This window comes from Perna viridis, chromosome 1 (assembly GCF_037379345.1).
Source record: "Perna viridis isolate PV_CMFRI_1.1 ecotype Kerala chromosome 1, ASM3737934v1, whole genome shotgun sequence".
Lineage (NCBI taxonomy): Eukaryota > Metazoa > Mollusca > Bivalvia > Mytilida > Mytilidae > Perna > Perna viridis.
This window is the reverse complement of record NC_142445.1, coordinates 46600286-46618149: the sequence shown is the minus strand read 5'-3', so window position 1 is coordinate 46618149 and position 17864 is coordinate 46600286. Positions and strand designations below refer to the sequence as shown.

The following is a 17864-nucleotide window of genomic DNA, read 5'->3' as shown; positions in this document are numbered from 1 at the left end:
TTTATGCACATTCTTCACTTTTCCTAATCGAACTGTTATGTAATGGTTAGCTTATACACATTTAGCTGCACTTGAATGCGCTATTCATGTGTGTACTGTTTTGCTATTGTCGTACTCTTAGGAGATGGTTTTGAAAAAAGCTCAACCGAGCATGCTACCAAATCCTATTCATTAAAAAATATAAATGTAATTGATATGTTGTACTTGTTTATTTTATTTATTTTTTTTTTTTTTTTATTATTTTTTTTTTATTTATCTTTTTTTTTGTTTGCTTAATAAATATGTTTAAACTAACTTGTGCCGTGGGGTTTACTTCTTGTATACGGTATACGGGGTGCAGTGGCGGATACAGAGGGTGCAGGGGGTGGCATCCCTCCTTTGCCATTTTCATGTGTTAAGTTGATAATAGATGGCAAATAATGTCATAGCACTCCCTTTTCCCGAGGAACCCCGGCTGCCACCCCTCATTTTAAAAGTGTCTGGATCCTCCCCTGGGTGTGCATTTTTTATTGGTTCATTCTTCGGAAATGTACGTGTTTTTACCTGGTAACCATATATTTCGTACACTTTAATCTAATGATATCTGACATATGTGTGGGTGCCATTTTACCAAATGATGCCAAAGAGACAAATTATGAGTCAAGAATTTTTGTAAGTTTACATGAATACATCTTCAATTAGTTTTTATTAGACAAATAATTTTCTGTAGAGAAATAAAGCACTGACATCCTGTCTAATCTATTTGTTGATGCTTAAGCTTACATGGGTATGGGTACTTAAAAAATGCACACCCCCAGTGGCGGATCCAGAGGGGTCGCAGGAGATCGGCATCCCCTTTTCATTGGAAAATTTGTCATTTTCATGTGCAAAATTGACAAAAAATGGCAAATAAAGTCCTAGCACCCCCTTTTTCTTAGGAATCCCGGCCGTCAACCCTCATTTTCAAAGTGTCTAGATCCGTCCCGGCGCTCCGTCAAAATATACGAGAGTAACCCCCTCCCCCGGATCTTGTATCGACATACTTCGAGGTTTTTTCCGTACCCTGTTATTAGATAAGAACAAAAATGTGGTTAACGATTTTTTTTCTTTTTAACTTCTTGTAGTTACGGAACACTGAGATAATGGTGATATTTCAGTTTTCATAATATTATGATATGTATAAAAATACAATGTGAATTGGGAATTATAAAAAATGGACTAGGTTCATATCAAGGTTTAAACAAATACATGTACTTGTTTATCCAGTTGTATCCAAGTTGTAATTCTAGTGAATCAACCGCGGCGGGTGACCCTGACAAACGGGCGTAAGTATGTAGTCTCTGGGTAATATTCCTCAAGACTCAGTAACGTACCAAGGGTTTGAACCCCCTTTTGATGGAATTTGCGTGCATAGTGGAGAGGGGGAGGATAAACTCTTCAATAATAGCATGGATCCAACTTGTCTTGAACTCCAATCCTGGATCAGACACTTGATACATGGAGTTTACCAAGATTTCGGAAGATGATTCTTATATTCATTATAAGTGTTGACCTTTATCTCACTTTCCCATACATGAAATGTGCAAAACTACCTATCATTTATAATTTAAACCCTATTTTTTAATAAGCACATCGTTTCCCAATTTCAATGCCCTGTCATTTTTTGGTGGGATGGACCATCAAGTTACCGAAATGTCTCTTGGCAAATTTGCACACGCGCATAAGTAAATTTACACAAGTGCAATGGAAGGCATTTCATGTGTGTGTAAATTTGCGCCATATGTAAATTTTCATTTGTGTAAATAATCGTCATGAAAAGGGGACATTTGTAAGTACACATAGATATTTATCTTTAACACGATTTTGGAGTCCTTTCATAAATATTTCTGTTGCAGCGTGCACTCATCTAATTTTGTTGTAGTGTCTTGATTTCCAGTGATTATAGTCAAGAATATCTGTAAAGTTCAAACCTATATAGAATTACTTCTGTTTTAATGATGTCGATCCGAGTGTGAACTAAAACAGTTACTAATTTTGAAAAAAAAATGTGTTTCATTTTAGTGTTAATTGGAGAATCATATACAAATACTTGATACTGGGTTTTAAATGAATAACAAATTAATTAATATGAAACATAATATTTAAAATTTACTGAAATAAAATATGTAACAAGAGGACATCGGTCCTTTGATACAAGAATTTAATTAATCTGGATGAATTTTATCATTGATTTTAAGAGTACTTTATTGGGCCATGTTTTGTAATCTGTGTTTGACTTCCATACAGTTTCAGATCACCTTTAATTAATGGTAAATAACAATTCCGATACAGTCTAAATTCTGGCTAGTTATAAAATATTTAAATTAAAATTTTAAACGAGATTAAATAAAATCGTATAGTTTGTATATGTTTTTATTAAAGATAAAGGATTTAATAACTTAATGCGTAAATTCTTCAAAACTCTCATTAATTGTATGGTTATGAAAACTCTGTGATCTCAGTTTTTGTCCTCCGGTGTGGACTTTTAGAAACCGTCTTTAATTTGGAACATTTGTATGCCAGAAGGCGATGAACATTGGACCAAGCCTACAAAATTCTTCTTCTTTAACACAATCCGAAAGATGTTACCTCAGATCTCACAAATTAAAATTACTTCTCAATTATTTAAAACGACGTAGTTACATATCAATAATCCCACTGATCGTGACATTTAATGTAAAATTTTACCAAGCACTTATTTACACCCACGATTTAAGTTTTCGAGAATTTTTAGATCACATTATTAATTGGTAGGATTGATGTTGAAGTTGCTGTAATAAGCTATATGCCTCTTGAATATGGAGTTTTGCTACGTGGCTAATTTTTTTGTACTTCCGTTTTTAAAATCTGATTTTTTTTTTTTGGAAAATCGCTTCATTCATTGACATTTATGAAGTGTTAATTAACTTTTCATGCAGAAGTTTGCGTTTTAAGACCGATATTTTTCACAACGCAATTGCGCTTTTAAAATGGGTTATTTTTCAAAATGTTTTTTCCATGGATCTATGGTTGAGTCTTATCTTGAAGCGCCCATGTAAAAAGACATTTTTTTTCAAGGACGGGCGTCGAACATTCATGTTGAAAATGTTTCAGTGCATATGCTGGTCGCATGTCATCTATTGAAATTATACAGCATATACAACTTTGATACAATTTTGGTTTTCTATACTGCTACATACTTGTGCAATGTGGTGGATATTTCTAACAATATTATTTAGTCAATACTATGCTGAAGACGTTGAAAATATCTTATTCGACTTTACAATTAAAATTGCGTGCGATGCTAGACAGTTTTCTTAAAATATCGTAAGGGAAAGTGAATGCATAAAAAGAATAATCTTGCTAAAGTAGTTGAAACCTAAGTATAAGAATGTCACGAAAAAAAGCGATTAAAAAAAGAAATATAGAAAATAGACACAGATAATCAGTCTCAGTAGTATCCCCTAATCCTACCTAATGCTGTAAATGAAAGTGATTGAATGCTTTGTAAATAGCTACTCAGCTAAATCCACTCATTTAAATGGATTTAAAATTTTAATAACTGTAGATTTAGTTTAAATTATAGACTATAGAAACAATTTCGCTTTTGAAAATTATTTGAATATTTAATATGACAGAGATGTGTTCACCCTCTGTAAATTCAGGATGATTGATCATAATCTGTCTGTTAAATTGAGGCAGGGAGGTTCTATCTGGATAACTTGAAAAGGGTCAGCGACCCATCACTCGCGTATAATGACGTCTCCAACATGCATGGTGCATTTGATACAGTCTGCGTTAAATATAACGAGAATGGAAATGGTGAATATTTTAAAGGGTCAATAACCCCAGGGGTCTTTAATGAACGATGATAAAAACCCTCACACCATGAACAGGTGCCGACTGCAGCTGACCCAAAAACATTAATAACATACACAGGTACAGCGAAATAGTTGCCCCATTATACTCCAGCAACATATAAGTAAACTGAAAGTGAAACATACTGTTTCTAGTTGCTCAGTTGGTCAGCAAGAATTTGTAAGCCTTGTCTTGAACTCATCATTGTATTCAATGGTTAGTAGTTTATCCGTTTCAATCGTTCGTTTGAAAGAGCTATTTTTGTAAAAGTCTTTACGAGTTTGTTTGTTTTTTTTTTAGTTGATGTGTTTCTTTAGATATAGATCCCATGCTCTACTTGCATATTCCAGGGCGAGGTCTAACAAAAGCAAGAGATGCGTTTTACCTCTTCCAAGTATATGTTCTTAGGTTTCTTCAGATGAATGAAAGTGCTCTAAACTTTCTGTACCTGTTTGTCCAACAACATGTTTTGGTCAGTTCTACGCCTAGATAAGAGTTAGAGCTCACTGGTTCTAGTTTATGACCATCTATTATATAGTTGAAATCAATGATTGTCTTCTTCTTTATTATTTTCAAAAAGTAGCATTTCCGGGAATTAAATATCGTTTGCCATTTTTCCCCATTTATCCATTTTATCGATATCGTTCTGTAGTTGTTGGCATTCATCTTTGCTAGAGATTGACACATAAAGGAGATTATTGTCTGCGAAAAATCAGATCTTGGAGTTGATATTTTTGCTAATATCATTGGTGTAGAGCAGAAACATTAGAGGCTCAAGTACAATTCTTGGGGACGCCTGATGTAACTTTGGCGATACTCGAGTTTTTTCCTTCAAGCATCGCTTGTTGTTATCGGTGGGTGAAACATGATTCTATCCATCGGATAGCCACGGATGCCATAGGATTCTACTTTTTTAGTAAAAAAAAATATTTTTTAATATTAGAAAACAGTGATTTTTGTCTACTTTGGCTTGCCATAAATACAATCTTCTCAATCAAAGGCTAAAATATACAGTATTGAGGCATGGACCTCAGCGCTTATCATTTTTACTAGTATTTAATGTAAAGCTCACCCTGAAAGGTTCCAGGAATTACTCAAATATATGAGCATTGTTCGTTTGAGTGCAAAGCGTTCAAACTTGGGATGGAAAAGTAATGGTGAGCAATTCCGTTTACGGAAAGCGCAGGATCCATTTGGTTATTGGTGGGAGTTAGATCCAGAACTTTGGTTACTTTTAATAAAAATAGCACTGCTAAAAGGAACGGTGGTTATCAGTTTGATTATACGAATCTCGGGTGTTATTCATTTAACTACATGTATGAAGATAGATGTTGAAACAAAAATGCTTTTTTTATAGTCATATTTGTATTCATTGTAAGGCTGGGCACCCAGTGATAGCATGCCCTAGTATACAGATACAGGTCTTGCATAATCAAAGACCATTACATACCAATTCACGGTTCAGGTCAACAAGATTTCAGAATCAAAATGTGAATTTTACATTCAGGCAAACAGGTACTAACGCAAAACTGAGAAATGTTTATGCACCTGTGGGACAAGGCGCATACTCCATAGATACTAACTGTTTAAACAAATATTTGGTAAGTTACCTAAAGAATGATGTTGCTGCAGAGCTTTTAGATGTTTTTTTTTTTCTTTTTTTTTTGCATGGATTTAGTTTAAACTATACTGGTCCCCGTATCCATTTGTTTTCAACGAATTTGGTATTTGCTGAACAAAATGAAGTTGAAACTTTGTATAAACTGAGAAGTGAAGCAGATCTGGGCAGGATGTTGGGTCCTTTTACTGTTTTGTCTATTTCAACTCTTCGCATTAATCCTATTGGCTTTGTTCCTAAATCGAATAATACACGGAGGCTCATCACAAGTTCATCATACCCACCAGACAATAGCGTTAATTCTCATATAGATTCAGCATTTTGCAAGGTAAACTTCTTTTCTTTAGACAATATTTTGGGCCTTATTTATGATTGTGATTCTTCATCTGAATTAGGTAAAGTTGATATTAAATCCGCTTTTCGACTTTAATAATGAATCAAGCAGATTTTGATTTGCTTGGAATTGGGTTTAAAGACATGTTTTTTATTGATAAATGCTTACCTATGGGATGTGTCATGTTCTGTAATTTATTTGAAAAGTTCTCAACATTTTTACAATGGTGTGTGGAAGAAAGGTGTGGATTACATTCAACTGGCCATTATTTAGATTATTTTATTTTTATTGGTGCCAAATCTACTAACCATTGTGGGATTTTAATGAATACTTTCCATACTGTTTGTCAGGAGCTTGGTGTTCCTATTGCTGAAAATAAAACATCTAGACCATCTACTGTAATTACATATTTGGGTTTTGTAATTGATACGGTACTCATGATGGTGTTAATTCCACAGAAATTTTTTTAAAAACTCCGTTTTGGGTTAGAATCGTTGCAAAACAAGAAGAGTGTATAACTAGAAGATCTTGAATCAGTCATTGGGTTATTGTCATTTTATTCAAGGGCAATTCCTTCGTTCAGGGCCATTTCGCGTAGATTTTATGATCTTGTGCTTCTGTCAAAAACAAAAGACCATATTACAGTGTGGTAATTAATAGTGAAATTAAGGCCGACGTTTTGCTTTGGTTACAGTTTGTGATGGTCAGTAATTTTTCCCTGATAAAGTTTGGTTTTCCAATGATACCCTTCAGCTAGTCACAGATAGTTCTGGAAATGCGGACTTAGGTTGCGGGGGCATATTTTGATAGACAGTGGAGACAATTGCGATAGCCTGATATCTGGCGAGATTTGCAAATACTGAAAAAGTTGGCCTTACTTGAGTTGATACAGGTCGTTCTTTCTATGTTTTTGTTGGCAGATCGTCTCTAGAATAAAAAAAAAATGTTTAATTTAGATAATCTTGCACTTGTTAGCATTGTGAATAAGAGAACTTCAATGGGTAAACTTATTATAAAGCTCATATGTCCTCTAGTCTTCTTAACCATGTTGAACAACATTCAGTTGGTAGCTGTCCATATTAGTTCTTCTGAAAATAAAACTGCAGATAAAATTTCTCGGTTTCAGATGGAACGTTTCAGAGCATTAGCCCCATCAGCAGATCTTTTGCCTGCTCCGATACCTCATGAGTTTTTGACAATTATTTGAAGCCTGTAGTATTCAACTATAAGTTATGTTACTTGGCTTGGAGGTTTTAGTAACATTGATAATTATGAAGATATGTCTACAAAATTTGTGTTTAAAAAACTTATAGAAGGGATAAAGCGTTCAAGACTGAAAAGGAGAGATGTACGTTTACCTATCACCAGAGGTATGTTAAAAACATTACTTCTTTGTCTTGCGTGTCCAAGTCACAATATGAATTATGCTTGTTTAGAGCTGCATTTTCACTCGCCTTCCATGGTTTATTTAGAATTGGAGAGTTGGCAGTTAGCAATAATATAGACAAACATTACCGGATACAAACATTGCAGTTTTTGGCAGTTCCTGAAAGATAGATATAAATATCTCCTCTGAAACAGTTCAAGCTGGAAGCAGTGCAACTGTTTTTTATACACTTCATTTAATTGAGACTCCCCATTTCAGGTCCACTGTTTTGTCATTTTGATGGCAAACCTTTTTCTCGCAACCAATTTGACACTTTTCAAGGAAGTCACTTAGTGTGTCTGGCATTCCACAGCAGTGCTTTCTCTGTAAATTTGGCAGAATTCGCTGCAACTAATGTTTATTTTTATTATTTAAAATTGACATTAATCAATGACATTTTAGGTTTTTGGACATTTACATTTGTGTATCCCACGGTGTATTCAAATTGAATCAACAAGCATCTGTGTATCCTATGGTGCATTGTTTAACTATTCATTTATTATTGAATAATAATATTATTATACCTGAAGAAGTTAATCGCCATATTTCGTTTCAATTTTTAAACCCACCCGGCCAGCCCTTTGTTAAAATATAGTGCTGTTTTTTTATCTATAATTACCCCCCGCGACACGTCGCGAGGGGACATGGAAATCCCAGGCGTCCGTCCGTTCGTCGGCATTTTCAGCACTTTTTTTGTAATGCTTTCACCAATTGATTTTATATTTTGTATATAGTCTTACTATGAGAAGTTAGATTAGTTCGACGTTGGTTACGGTTGATTGATTTTTATGGAATTTATGGCCCTTGGACTTAGAAAATTTCACGAATTTCAAGTTTTCTACACTTTTTTTTCTCGGGGGACATTGAAACGCTGTTATTTTATTCAGGATAATACCACCGGAGATTAGTTTTGTGATGTGGATCTATCGAATGGATCTTGTTGTACACGTATTGTGGATGTCTTCGTACTCCAGCAATGCTAGAGGTTGTCTAGCAAGCTATTATCTGACTTTGTGCCATCCTAACCTCTTGCATCTGACATGTTGAAAGCCACCGCAAATGTTAATTAGCTAAATATGTGTTTTAAAATACTTCGTGTCTTTTACTTACATAAAAGAAGTTTAATCTACCGGAAATCGAACGATAAAAATCCTTAATATTTGTTAAATACCTAGAAAACATTTGCAATGAAGACAGTTGTCAAAATGACCAGCAATTTTTAATTAGGTCACAAATTTTACGGAATACAATATATGTTTGACAAAACGAACTTAAAGTTGGTAAAGGCAATTCGTTGGTTAACTTGATATGTTCGTTTCGCAAATTTAAAAATTCGTAATTTTATCAACCGGAATTAAAAAATCAAAAAGCTAAAAACCAAATATGAAGTTCATTTTAACTGCTTTTACAAAGGATTTCTAAGATTGCTGGATTTTCTCATCAGGTAGGTCATTGTTTTTCTTTAGATTAGTCACCATCTCCCGTGTAATGGTAAAGAAACTGTATAAAACGTTTTAAATGGATAATAGTTTACTAAAATTCTGCCGATTTCAAGGAACGGTGGAACGAGCGTTATGCAATATGGCACTCGGAAGTAAGAGATTGGGGTATGGAGGAACGAATTCCAACCTCGTACGTTGTAGGAGTAGATGTCTTCGCTGATATTTACATAGACAATGTGGATAAATTGATCAATTTTTAAACAGTAATCAAGGAAACCAAGGTTATAGCGGTAATCAGAAGAATGTAATCCAGGGACGAAGACCAGACACATAGGATATGAATTAAGGTTGTCAGAATTCGCTGCTTCTAATGTTTATTTTATTATCTAATATTGACATTAGTCAATAACAATTCAGATTTTTGGACTTTTACACCTGTGTATCCAATGGTGTATTCAAACTGAATCAATAAGCTTCTGTGTATCCCACGATGCATTGTTTAACTATTCATCTATTGATAATCCATCTACAAGGTTGCCATATTATCTGCGGTAACTATACATCTTCGCATATATCTATACATGTATTGTGTGAATATTTATATACTATTTGTCAATTAAAGAGCCCCGTGCAGGTCCGGGTGTCAAAAGAATAGGCCCGCAGCAGCGCTAAGCTTGTCGTAAAAGGCGACTAAATAGCGCTCAGAACCCTGGCCGGGGGCTAAGTCGCTCTGCCCACAGAGCAACTTGGTTGTGTGCCCCAGGTGGTGGAATGGGGTACCCCTGGCGTGTCACATGCTGGGGTTGTCAGGCTATAATACGGAAACCTGACCGCAAACCATAGTGGTGCACCGTGTAGGGAAAGATGTCACGTTCCATGCACATTAAAGAACCCTGCTGTGGTATTCGATAGGAGTAGGAACCTTTGCGCTCCGCCACAGGAGGCTATATTGTCCGACCCTACCCATCCCTCCCTTTTCTAATGGCAATCAAAATTTGTCGACCCTATTGTCCTTGTGTTCCATCCCATTTTTTATTTCATCATCATCATCAATTCATGTTCATTTTATTATCTATTTCATGTTCATCGCCTGAATATAGCTGACATATTGCTGCTCGGGCGTTAAACCCCAATAATCAATCAATTGAAGATTTGGCCAAATATCGCCAACCCTATAGCTGCTTTTAGTTTTAATATGTCCCTGTGAGATAAAGTGTTCTATATGTCAGAATATTCGTTTCCATGAACAACTTAGTTTATATTTAGACCATGTGGTAACTGGGTTGGGGAACATAACTTTGCTGACAGTTTATCTAGTTTTGTTCAGTAGCTTGTATACCGACATTATTGTTGGCCTCTAAACTGATCACCGTTCAACAGCAGCCCAAAACAGAACTTGAATTAATGTTATACCATTTCGGCTTCGTTCAGTTAAAAAACATAAAAGTAGACATTTTTATTTTTTTTTCGGAATTTGATGTTGATGATTGGGGGACTATCCTTACGGATCTCGCACGACCGCCCCTTACGGGGATTCTGTTAGTAATGCCGGTTAGTAGTAGAAAGTAGCGGAGTCCAGTCTTCGGGATACCTGACCGAAGAACTCAGTCAATGTATGTCCTACTAGCGGCTGGGCTGCTGTGTAGACGCTCTGGCCTACTCCCAGACCCCACTTGGGTCCGAGAGCGTTTCCCCAATCAACTGTTTGGGAGTACGTCAACGTGTAGAGTGAATTTGATGTTTAAATTCAAACTCCGGAGCATTGGTCTCTTCCATGCCTGCACTACTTTTGCCATTCCATAGTGGAGGAACGTCAACGGTACGGAACTGGAGCTGCTTTGGAGTTTGGTTCCAATTGTCATGACGTTTATGACGGTGGATAATGTCAAATGTTACTTTTAATGCTTTGTGCAAATATCTTGAAAATTATTGCTGATAAAATTGAACTTTTATCGAAGATTTTTTTCTGAATGAGGAACGGCCAATTAACACCTGACCATAAATTGTTTACGTTTAGCAACTTAAAAGATAACAAGCCCTAGTTTACGGATATATCAGATTGCATTTGTTTCAGATCTGTTCTTCTTTAAGTTAATAAAAGCTATGGAATTTCATTAATTCATTTTAAATTTTTATTTTAAAGAATATCAAATTTTCTTGGTTGGGCTTCATTCTCACTAAAATACTTTGTAAAGTATTGCTAGAAAACAATGGCTGTTTTTATCGTTATATTTAGACATCAAGAGTTACAATCGGATTATTCTCAAATGCAGTCGGTGGTGTCTAAAAATAGTTACGTCTGATATCGGCAAGCGGTTCCTATTTTGTTAAAATTCGGATTAGCAGGTACATACGTCACTTTGTTAAGTACCCAACAAAAACAACTTAATTGGTAAATACATTTCAGATGATCAATATCGCAGCTTGTACAGCAGTGGTCTCCCTTGACATGCCTTGACTTGTTCAATGATATCATTAGTTAAGCCGTTGAGTGGCCGACGGTCACTGATTGTGTAACAAAACTGATTTTCTCGTCACGGTTAAAACGCATGTTTATTTAAACTAATTATAAAATACGAGTGTGACGACATTAAAATCTACCTATAAATATATTTGAAACAAACACTATGACCATTAGAAGCTGAGAACATCTATGATGAAACTACATAAACTAAAGGGGGGAAATATTTTATGTTTTGTAACGGGGTTGTTTGTTTTGTATGGACTATTATTTCGGGTAACTGATGCAGGTAAGTTAGTTTTAATATTAATGAAAGGTTTTGTATTAATAAAATTTTATTATTACTTATTTTCATGAGCAGTAACTGCCTTAAAATTGTCCCTATCCAACATGGACTTGCTCCCACTATCAAATACATGCAGTCCGACTAGAATATAATTTACACATTTTATTTCAATGTCTTTATTTCACACGCAGCCATGTTTCATTCAGTCTTCTTTTTTAATGTTTAAATGATATGAAATCTTTAGCAGTAAAATAGAAAAGAAAATGATGTAATAGTTACTTTAAAATATCCAAGACATACATGTACATGAAAACAGTCAAATTATGATGAATACATTTCGTATATAAAACTATTAAGGTTTTCAAGCATATGTGAACACAATGTGTGTATGCAAACATCTGTGAGTTAATTGCAATTAAGTCTAAATAAAATGAATTAGTTAGTCCAATTTTATTTGGTTTTTGACTTCTTAGTGTATAAATTTTTGACTTGTGGTAATTCTGTAATGAGCAAGTCACTAAATGTTGTGCTATTCCACAGCTAACAAGTTTGATGGACTTGATACACAGAAATGCCACAAACATCTTCTTGTAAACAATAAGTTCATATCTTATTCATAATCTTGTTATTGATTCTGCAATTTGATTGTCCGAACAACGCTACCATTCATTGAACTTTGAACGGTTATTAATACTCATGTGGTAATCGACCTTTCCATTTGCCTATTTCCGCCATAAAGTGAAATCCCCCATCATTGTATTGCGATGTTCCATAAACAATTTGAACTACGAATTATGAATGGTGTCTTCCTCGAATGCCAACATTTTATATGTTACCTATTCCTTGAATGCCAACAAAAATATTTCAATAGATGTTTATATTTCTTTATCGGACCCCACTCCTTTTCGCTCCTGCAAAAGCATTTTTTTTTTTAATTTGAAACAAGGTACAATGAGTACGGGTAAGAGGGTGCTGACAGTTTTGGTCGGGCAGAATATTGATTTTGTAAAAAATGCGGTCAGTAAATTTATTTTTATTTATAGGTGTTTTTTATAACAATTTAAATGTTTTACAAGTATTTAAGTGATTAAGATTGTATCTTTTTATATGGAAAACTGTAGATTTTTAAAAATATGTAAGAATATAATAAAATTGAATTATTAAAATTTGTAAAAATATAATAAGATTTTAACATTTTTTTTTACTTTTATTTAAATAAATGTATAAATCATATACCAAAATATTAAAGAAATTCAGAAATTCAATAAACATTATTCTAAACTCTGAACTTTATATTAATGATTTATTTCATTCTTTATCATTCTAACGTTTTAACTAATTAATATGAATACATTTATTTTCTACATTTTATGCCTCATGTGATATCAATTTATAGTAATAAGAGTATAGTCCTTAAACCACTTACAGCAAAAATGGATTTTCTACATTGTGTTGCAATTACAAATATTTTATTAAACTGAACAAAACAAAAACTTCATACTTGGTAACTATTCCAGTACTAGTATTCCTACATAACTTGAATGATCGATTGAAATATCTTCAAGTTATTGGACTACAAAAATAATTCAAAAGTTTATTGTGCTATACATGTATATGTATGATTTTATGAAGAAATGCACGAGTAGAAACAGCAAACAAAAAAAAACAAATAAAAAAAAAACCCAGATTTTAACAACTGGAATAACTATCTGAAATATGAACTGAAATAAGTCACCTGTAATTTACCTATCTGTTAATTAGTATTAATGTTTTGATAAGCATGCACCTTTGTTGTGATAACCACTGACACCTATTCCTTGAACACCAACAAAATTTTACAGGTAAATTGCCGGTAGATCAAAGGATGTTGGCATTCGAGGAATAAACCATTATGAATATGGTAATAAATACAATTGTCTTTTGATACAAAAACTATCTAAAATAACCGTGCAAACCAATATTGCTGCTGGTGATGAGCCATGATTGGGGGGTGGGGGGGTGGGGGGGGGGGGGACAGGTAACCCTTATTCATGACTTATTCCCAACATGATTATGAGAAATGTGTAGTACATGGTTGCTTGTACATTGGGTAGGAAAATCAAAGCCAATAGATAACATTGTAAGTTTATCATTGAGACTGGTTAAAATTTTAATATTTACCCTTTTTTAAAATGTCTGTCTTTTTTCTATTGTTGTTTTTTTTAAATATGAATCTATTAAATATATTAAGTTTTAAAATCTGATTATGCTGGCTGTGTTTAACAAAATCTGTTTTGATTCTAAAAATCCACTCTATCAACATTAATGGTGAATAATACCAATAGACGACAGATTACAGACCTTATTTGGCCGGGCGAAAAACGGGACGAAGTCAGCACTGACGTCACTTACGCAATAGTATACAAGTCAATCGGTCGGCGTTCGAATGTTTATCATTAGGAGAACTTGTTAATCCAATTTGAGGAACAGATCATTAATATTATCATAAAGACTTGTAGAAATTAAAGGTCCTAAGTAAAAACAATATAAATAGATTCATTCGACCGAACGTAATACGCACTTTAAAAGGCGGCAAAAGTTGCGTTACAGTTTATAACCTCCCTTAACGGGGGTCAAACAAGCAAAGCGGCTTAGCGTTTTGAGGGTCATATAAATTTCTCAAAAATATTTACGACATTTCGAAAACACGCGAAAAGCGCAGTTCGCTATCCTGTTGCCTGCTTAAGTATTCGAAGGCATTTTAACTATGGAACTGCTTTTTTACTGTAGTCTGTTGAGAATTCGGATACTACTTGTATAAAAAAACAAACAAGCAAATAAAAAAAGACTGTGAACACCGGTATACTTTTTTTTCTAAATTGTATGCCATCTTCTCAACACAAACTTTCAAAATCTGAATATTATAACAGAAATAATTACACATAATTTGGCCAGTCTAATGAAAATTATACCATACGTTTTTTTTTTAGATTTTTTTTGTTCACAAGAAAACAAATAAAAATCGAAGGGGCTTAATTTGATTAGAATGGAATTTGGCAAGATCTAATTGTAAAAAAGAGTGAAAACGATTTATGATGCTATTAATTGTTACTAATAACAAATTTTTTGACACATAATGTAGAAGATACATGTAACTTTTCATACATTCCAAGTATAGTTTTTTGGACCATGCAGTCACGTTATTACATTTGTTCTCTCGATTATATACATGTTTTAAGCAATTACAAGCAAATCTCACCTCATCTACCTCTAGAATTCAGCTGTACACAAAACATTGCTAAAGCTATTGAATTACACTGCGAGATTTATGACTGATTGGTTGATTGATTGTTGGATGTTTAATGCCCGAGCAGCAATATTTCAGCTATATTCAGGCGATGAACATGAAATGATGATGAAATGAAAAAAGGGATGGGACACAAGGATAATACGGTCGATAACTTTTGATTGCTACAAGATAAAAGGAGGGATGGGTAAGGTCGGGCAATTCATCCTCCTATGGCGCTGCGCAAAGGTTCCTATTCCTATCGAATACCACAACAGGGTTCTTTAACTTGCGAGGAATGTGGCATCTTTCCCAACACGGTGCACCACTATGGTTTGCGGTCAGGTTTTCCGTATTATAGCCTGACAACCCCAGCATGTAACACGCCAAGGGTACCCCCATTTCACCACCTGATGCACACATCCAAGTTGCTCTGTGGGCAGAGCGCCTAGCCCCCGGCTAGGTTTCTGAGCACTATTTAGTCGCCTTCTACGACAAGCATAGCGCTACTGATGGCCTATTCTTGTAACACCCGGACCTGCACGGGTCTTGCGAGATTTAAAATATTCCTTCACGAGTAAAAGACCACTTCTAGGAACTGGTTATATTACACAGATAAATTGTTTCATCGTAATTTCAAATTTAGCTTTGACTTGCGGTGAATGTGGATATTATCTTGTTGCTTTGAATTTTCAGCAAAGGTGGGTGGAGTTATCCCCAACAAAGGGAGTTTGAATGGAGAAACTAGATTAACAATAGAGGGCTCTGGGTTTTCGGAGAACCAATACGATAACGGGAATACAGTCAAACTTGTATCATCTACATCCGTGTACGACTGTCCTGTCCACAAAGATGGAACAACTGAAGTTCAGATCATGTGCTATACTCCACAGTAAGTGAAATCTTGTAATCTTGACGTTGCATGCAACAACACACAGAAGCATTATATTTACTAATAGAATAATGAATTGGAACGAGTGAATAACCAAAATATGATCATGAATGCCGAAGAACGCCTAGATTTAAATGTTAAATCTTTATGCCTTTTTGGCAGGAGTGATCATATTTTGGTTAACTTATTCACGATAACCAATTTATTATCTTATTTATTATATAGATTTCCACCATTATTCATTGCTTTTTCAACATGAATTTAAAAAAACAGATTTTGTGGACGGCGGATTGATATCCGTGTTGTGACGTTTTGGCGGGAGAATGTCCGAGAGTGAAATCATCGCATTAATTTCTTACTGTGACAGTGTGAATTATCGAAATTCATGACACTTGGAACATTCGATTAAACACTGCTATCTATATAATAAGTAGATTCAATTTATCTAAAAAATCACGATTATATAATACTAGACAGAATGAGACATAGTTATGCTGAACCATCCCTCAATGTCGTATAAGTGGCAAGTATGTTTGTGTGAAAATCAGCGAGTAACAAACTTTCAATTGGGGAAAGGGAATCTCTGCGTATCATAGCGTCAATATGTTTAGTCGTTAGAAAAGGGGGTGTAACCCCTCTCACCCTCGAGTCCAGTGTACGCCCTAAAATGACGGCGACTCCAGCATACGGACCTAAATTTTGGACCGAGTCCAGCGTACAATTCACAAATCTACGTCCGAGTCCAATTTAAGAAATCTCTTGCGTCCGTTACTCGCATGCATGAGTACTGCATACGCTTTAAAAAACGGGCCGATTCCCGCGTACGAAAAAAAGGGGGTTTATACCCTCAGAGAAAGTATAAACAATTATTTTCAAAAGACATTTCGGCCAATTTCTCTACACGATGTCTAGTAATCATGGCCGTAACTAAGGGCTTGGTATATTAAGAAAGAAATTATTTGGTGTTTTTTTTATGTATCTTTGACATTATTCCACATTTTCTTTCTCTGTTCTAAATTTCTGAACTATTGGTCAGTTTTCTTTACAAAATACCTGCAATTTGAATAATCTGATTAGTAAGAGGTTGGAATCCCGTTCCTTTAATTTGAATTATTAATTTGAATAATCTGATTGGTAAGAGGTTGGAATCCCGTTCCTCCGTGGCACCAAGTCAGGAAATAGCTTGCCAGACAACCTCTAGCATTGCTGGAGTATTGCCTCCGTTGCCTCAATGGTAGTCACTTACTGTGTTTCAAAGTTGCGGGATTGGGCATTGCTCTCAGTTTTACTTTTTCTGGCATAAAACCCCGACAGCTTAACCAAGACGATAAAGACCAAGATTTTTGTTATTAGAATTTAAAGTAAATTTAAGAGATCTTTATTTACCAATTATGAATGATGAAAACCCCGATTCAAAATAGTCCCTGATATCAGACTTCACATCCGCGATAGGTACAGATGCGTACTGTAGTTATTCAAGACAAGCAAAACTGCCATATCTGCATCCGTAACACTTCACAGTATTATGGTCTTTATTAAACTGTTTGTTTATTGTAAGTACACATGAACTTTATAGCAGATCTCTGAACTAAAGGTAACTTAGTGAACGTAAAAAAACTACGTAGATTTGCTAGGAATGTATGTAACTTTCCTGTATTTGTTTAGGTGGTACCGAGTATTCAAACGTAGCCCATTGCAATTGTTTGTTCGTATATCATCGTTACTGGATATTTTCTATTTTTGTGGTCACCTTCCCGCAGTTTCTTGAATCTCCGGTAATATTGCATGTTGATTATTCCGGGTTCGTATTGTTACAATTGAAACTAATATGCATGTTTATGATGGAGTTCCTTTCCAATTATTGCCTTAAGTACAATACATATCTTGATAAGGCTACCTAAGTATTAATAACATCAATATCCCCGGTGTTGATAAAATCAATTGAACTCTTGACTCCTTCTAGAGGGGTTTGATTATTTTGACCTTGAATGGTTACCTGTACAATTAGCAAACCATGTAAATACTGAAATTTAAATGTATTTTAGCAGGAGCATTTAAAAAAACAAAACAGCATATCTTATCTCAGCATTGGTTAGTTGGTTATGTCAGTAGTATATATATAGATAATGGAAAGTTCCCCGTTAATTATACTGTAACTGCTGGCAAACAAAGTTTGGGTGGAATAAAGGAATCACTGTCAGTCCGTTTATCTGTTCGTCTGACTGTTCTTGTAAGGGCAACTTCTCCCAAACCAATAAGGATTATAATGGTAAGTATTTTGTTGA

The 17864-nt window shown here is 34.7% G+C and overlaps 1 protein-coding gene and 1 pseudogene across 2 annotated transcripts in view; both read left to right on the top strand.

Moving 5' to 3' along the window:
• Nucleotides 1-4837: 4837 nt before the first annotated feature.
• Nucleotides 4838-7014, top strand: LOC148629037 (uncharacterized; annotated as a pseudogene).
• Nucleotides 7015-11248: 4234 nt separating this feature from the next.
• LOC148629036 (fibrocystin-L-like) overlaps nucleotides 11249-17864 on the top strand; it is a 50550-nt gene continuing 43934 nt past the window's right edge. Inside the window, exons 1-2 of one of the 2 annotated variants that reach the window (XM_088542816.1) lie at nucleotides 11249-11425; nucleotides 15384-15579. In XM_088542816.1, coding sequence (XP_088398942.1) covers nucleotides 11329-11425; nucleotides 15384-15579 — 293 coding nt within the window. In that variant the 5' untranslated portion in view covers nucleotides 11249-11328. Of the gene's footprint in view, nucleotides 11426-15383; nucleotides 15580-17757; nucleotides 17849-17864 lie in introns of those variants that run through there. The other variant, XM_088542825.1, reaches the window with a different exon arrangement.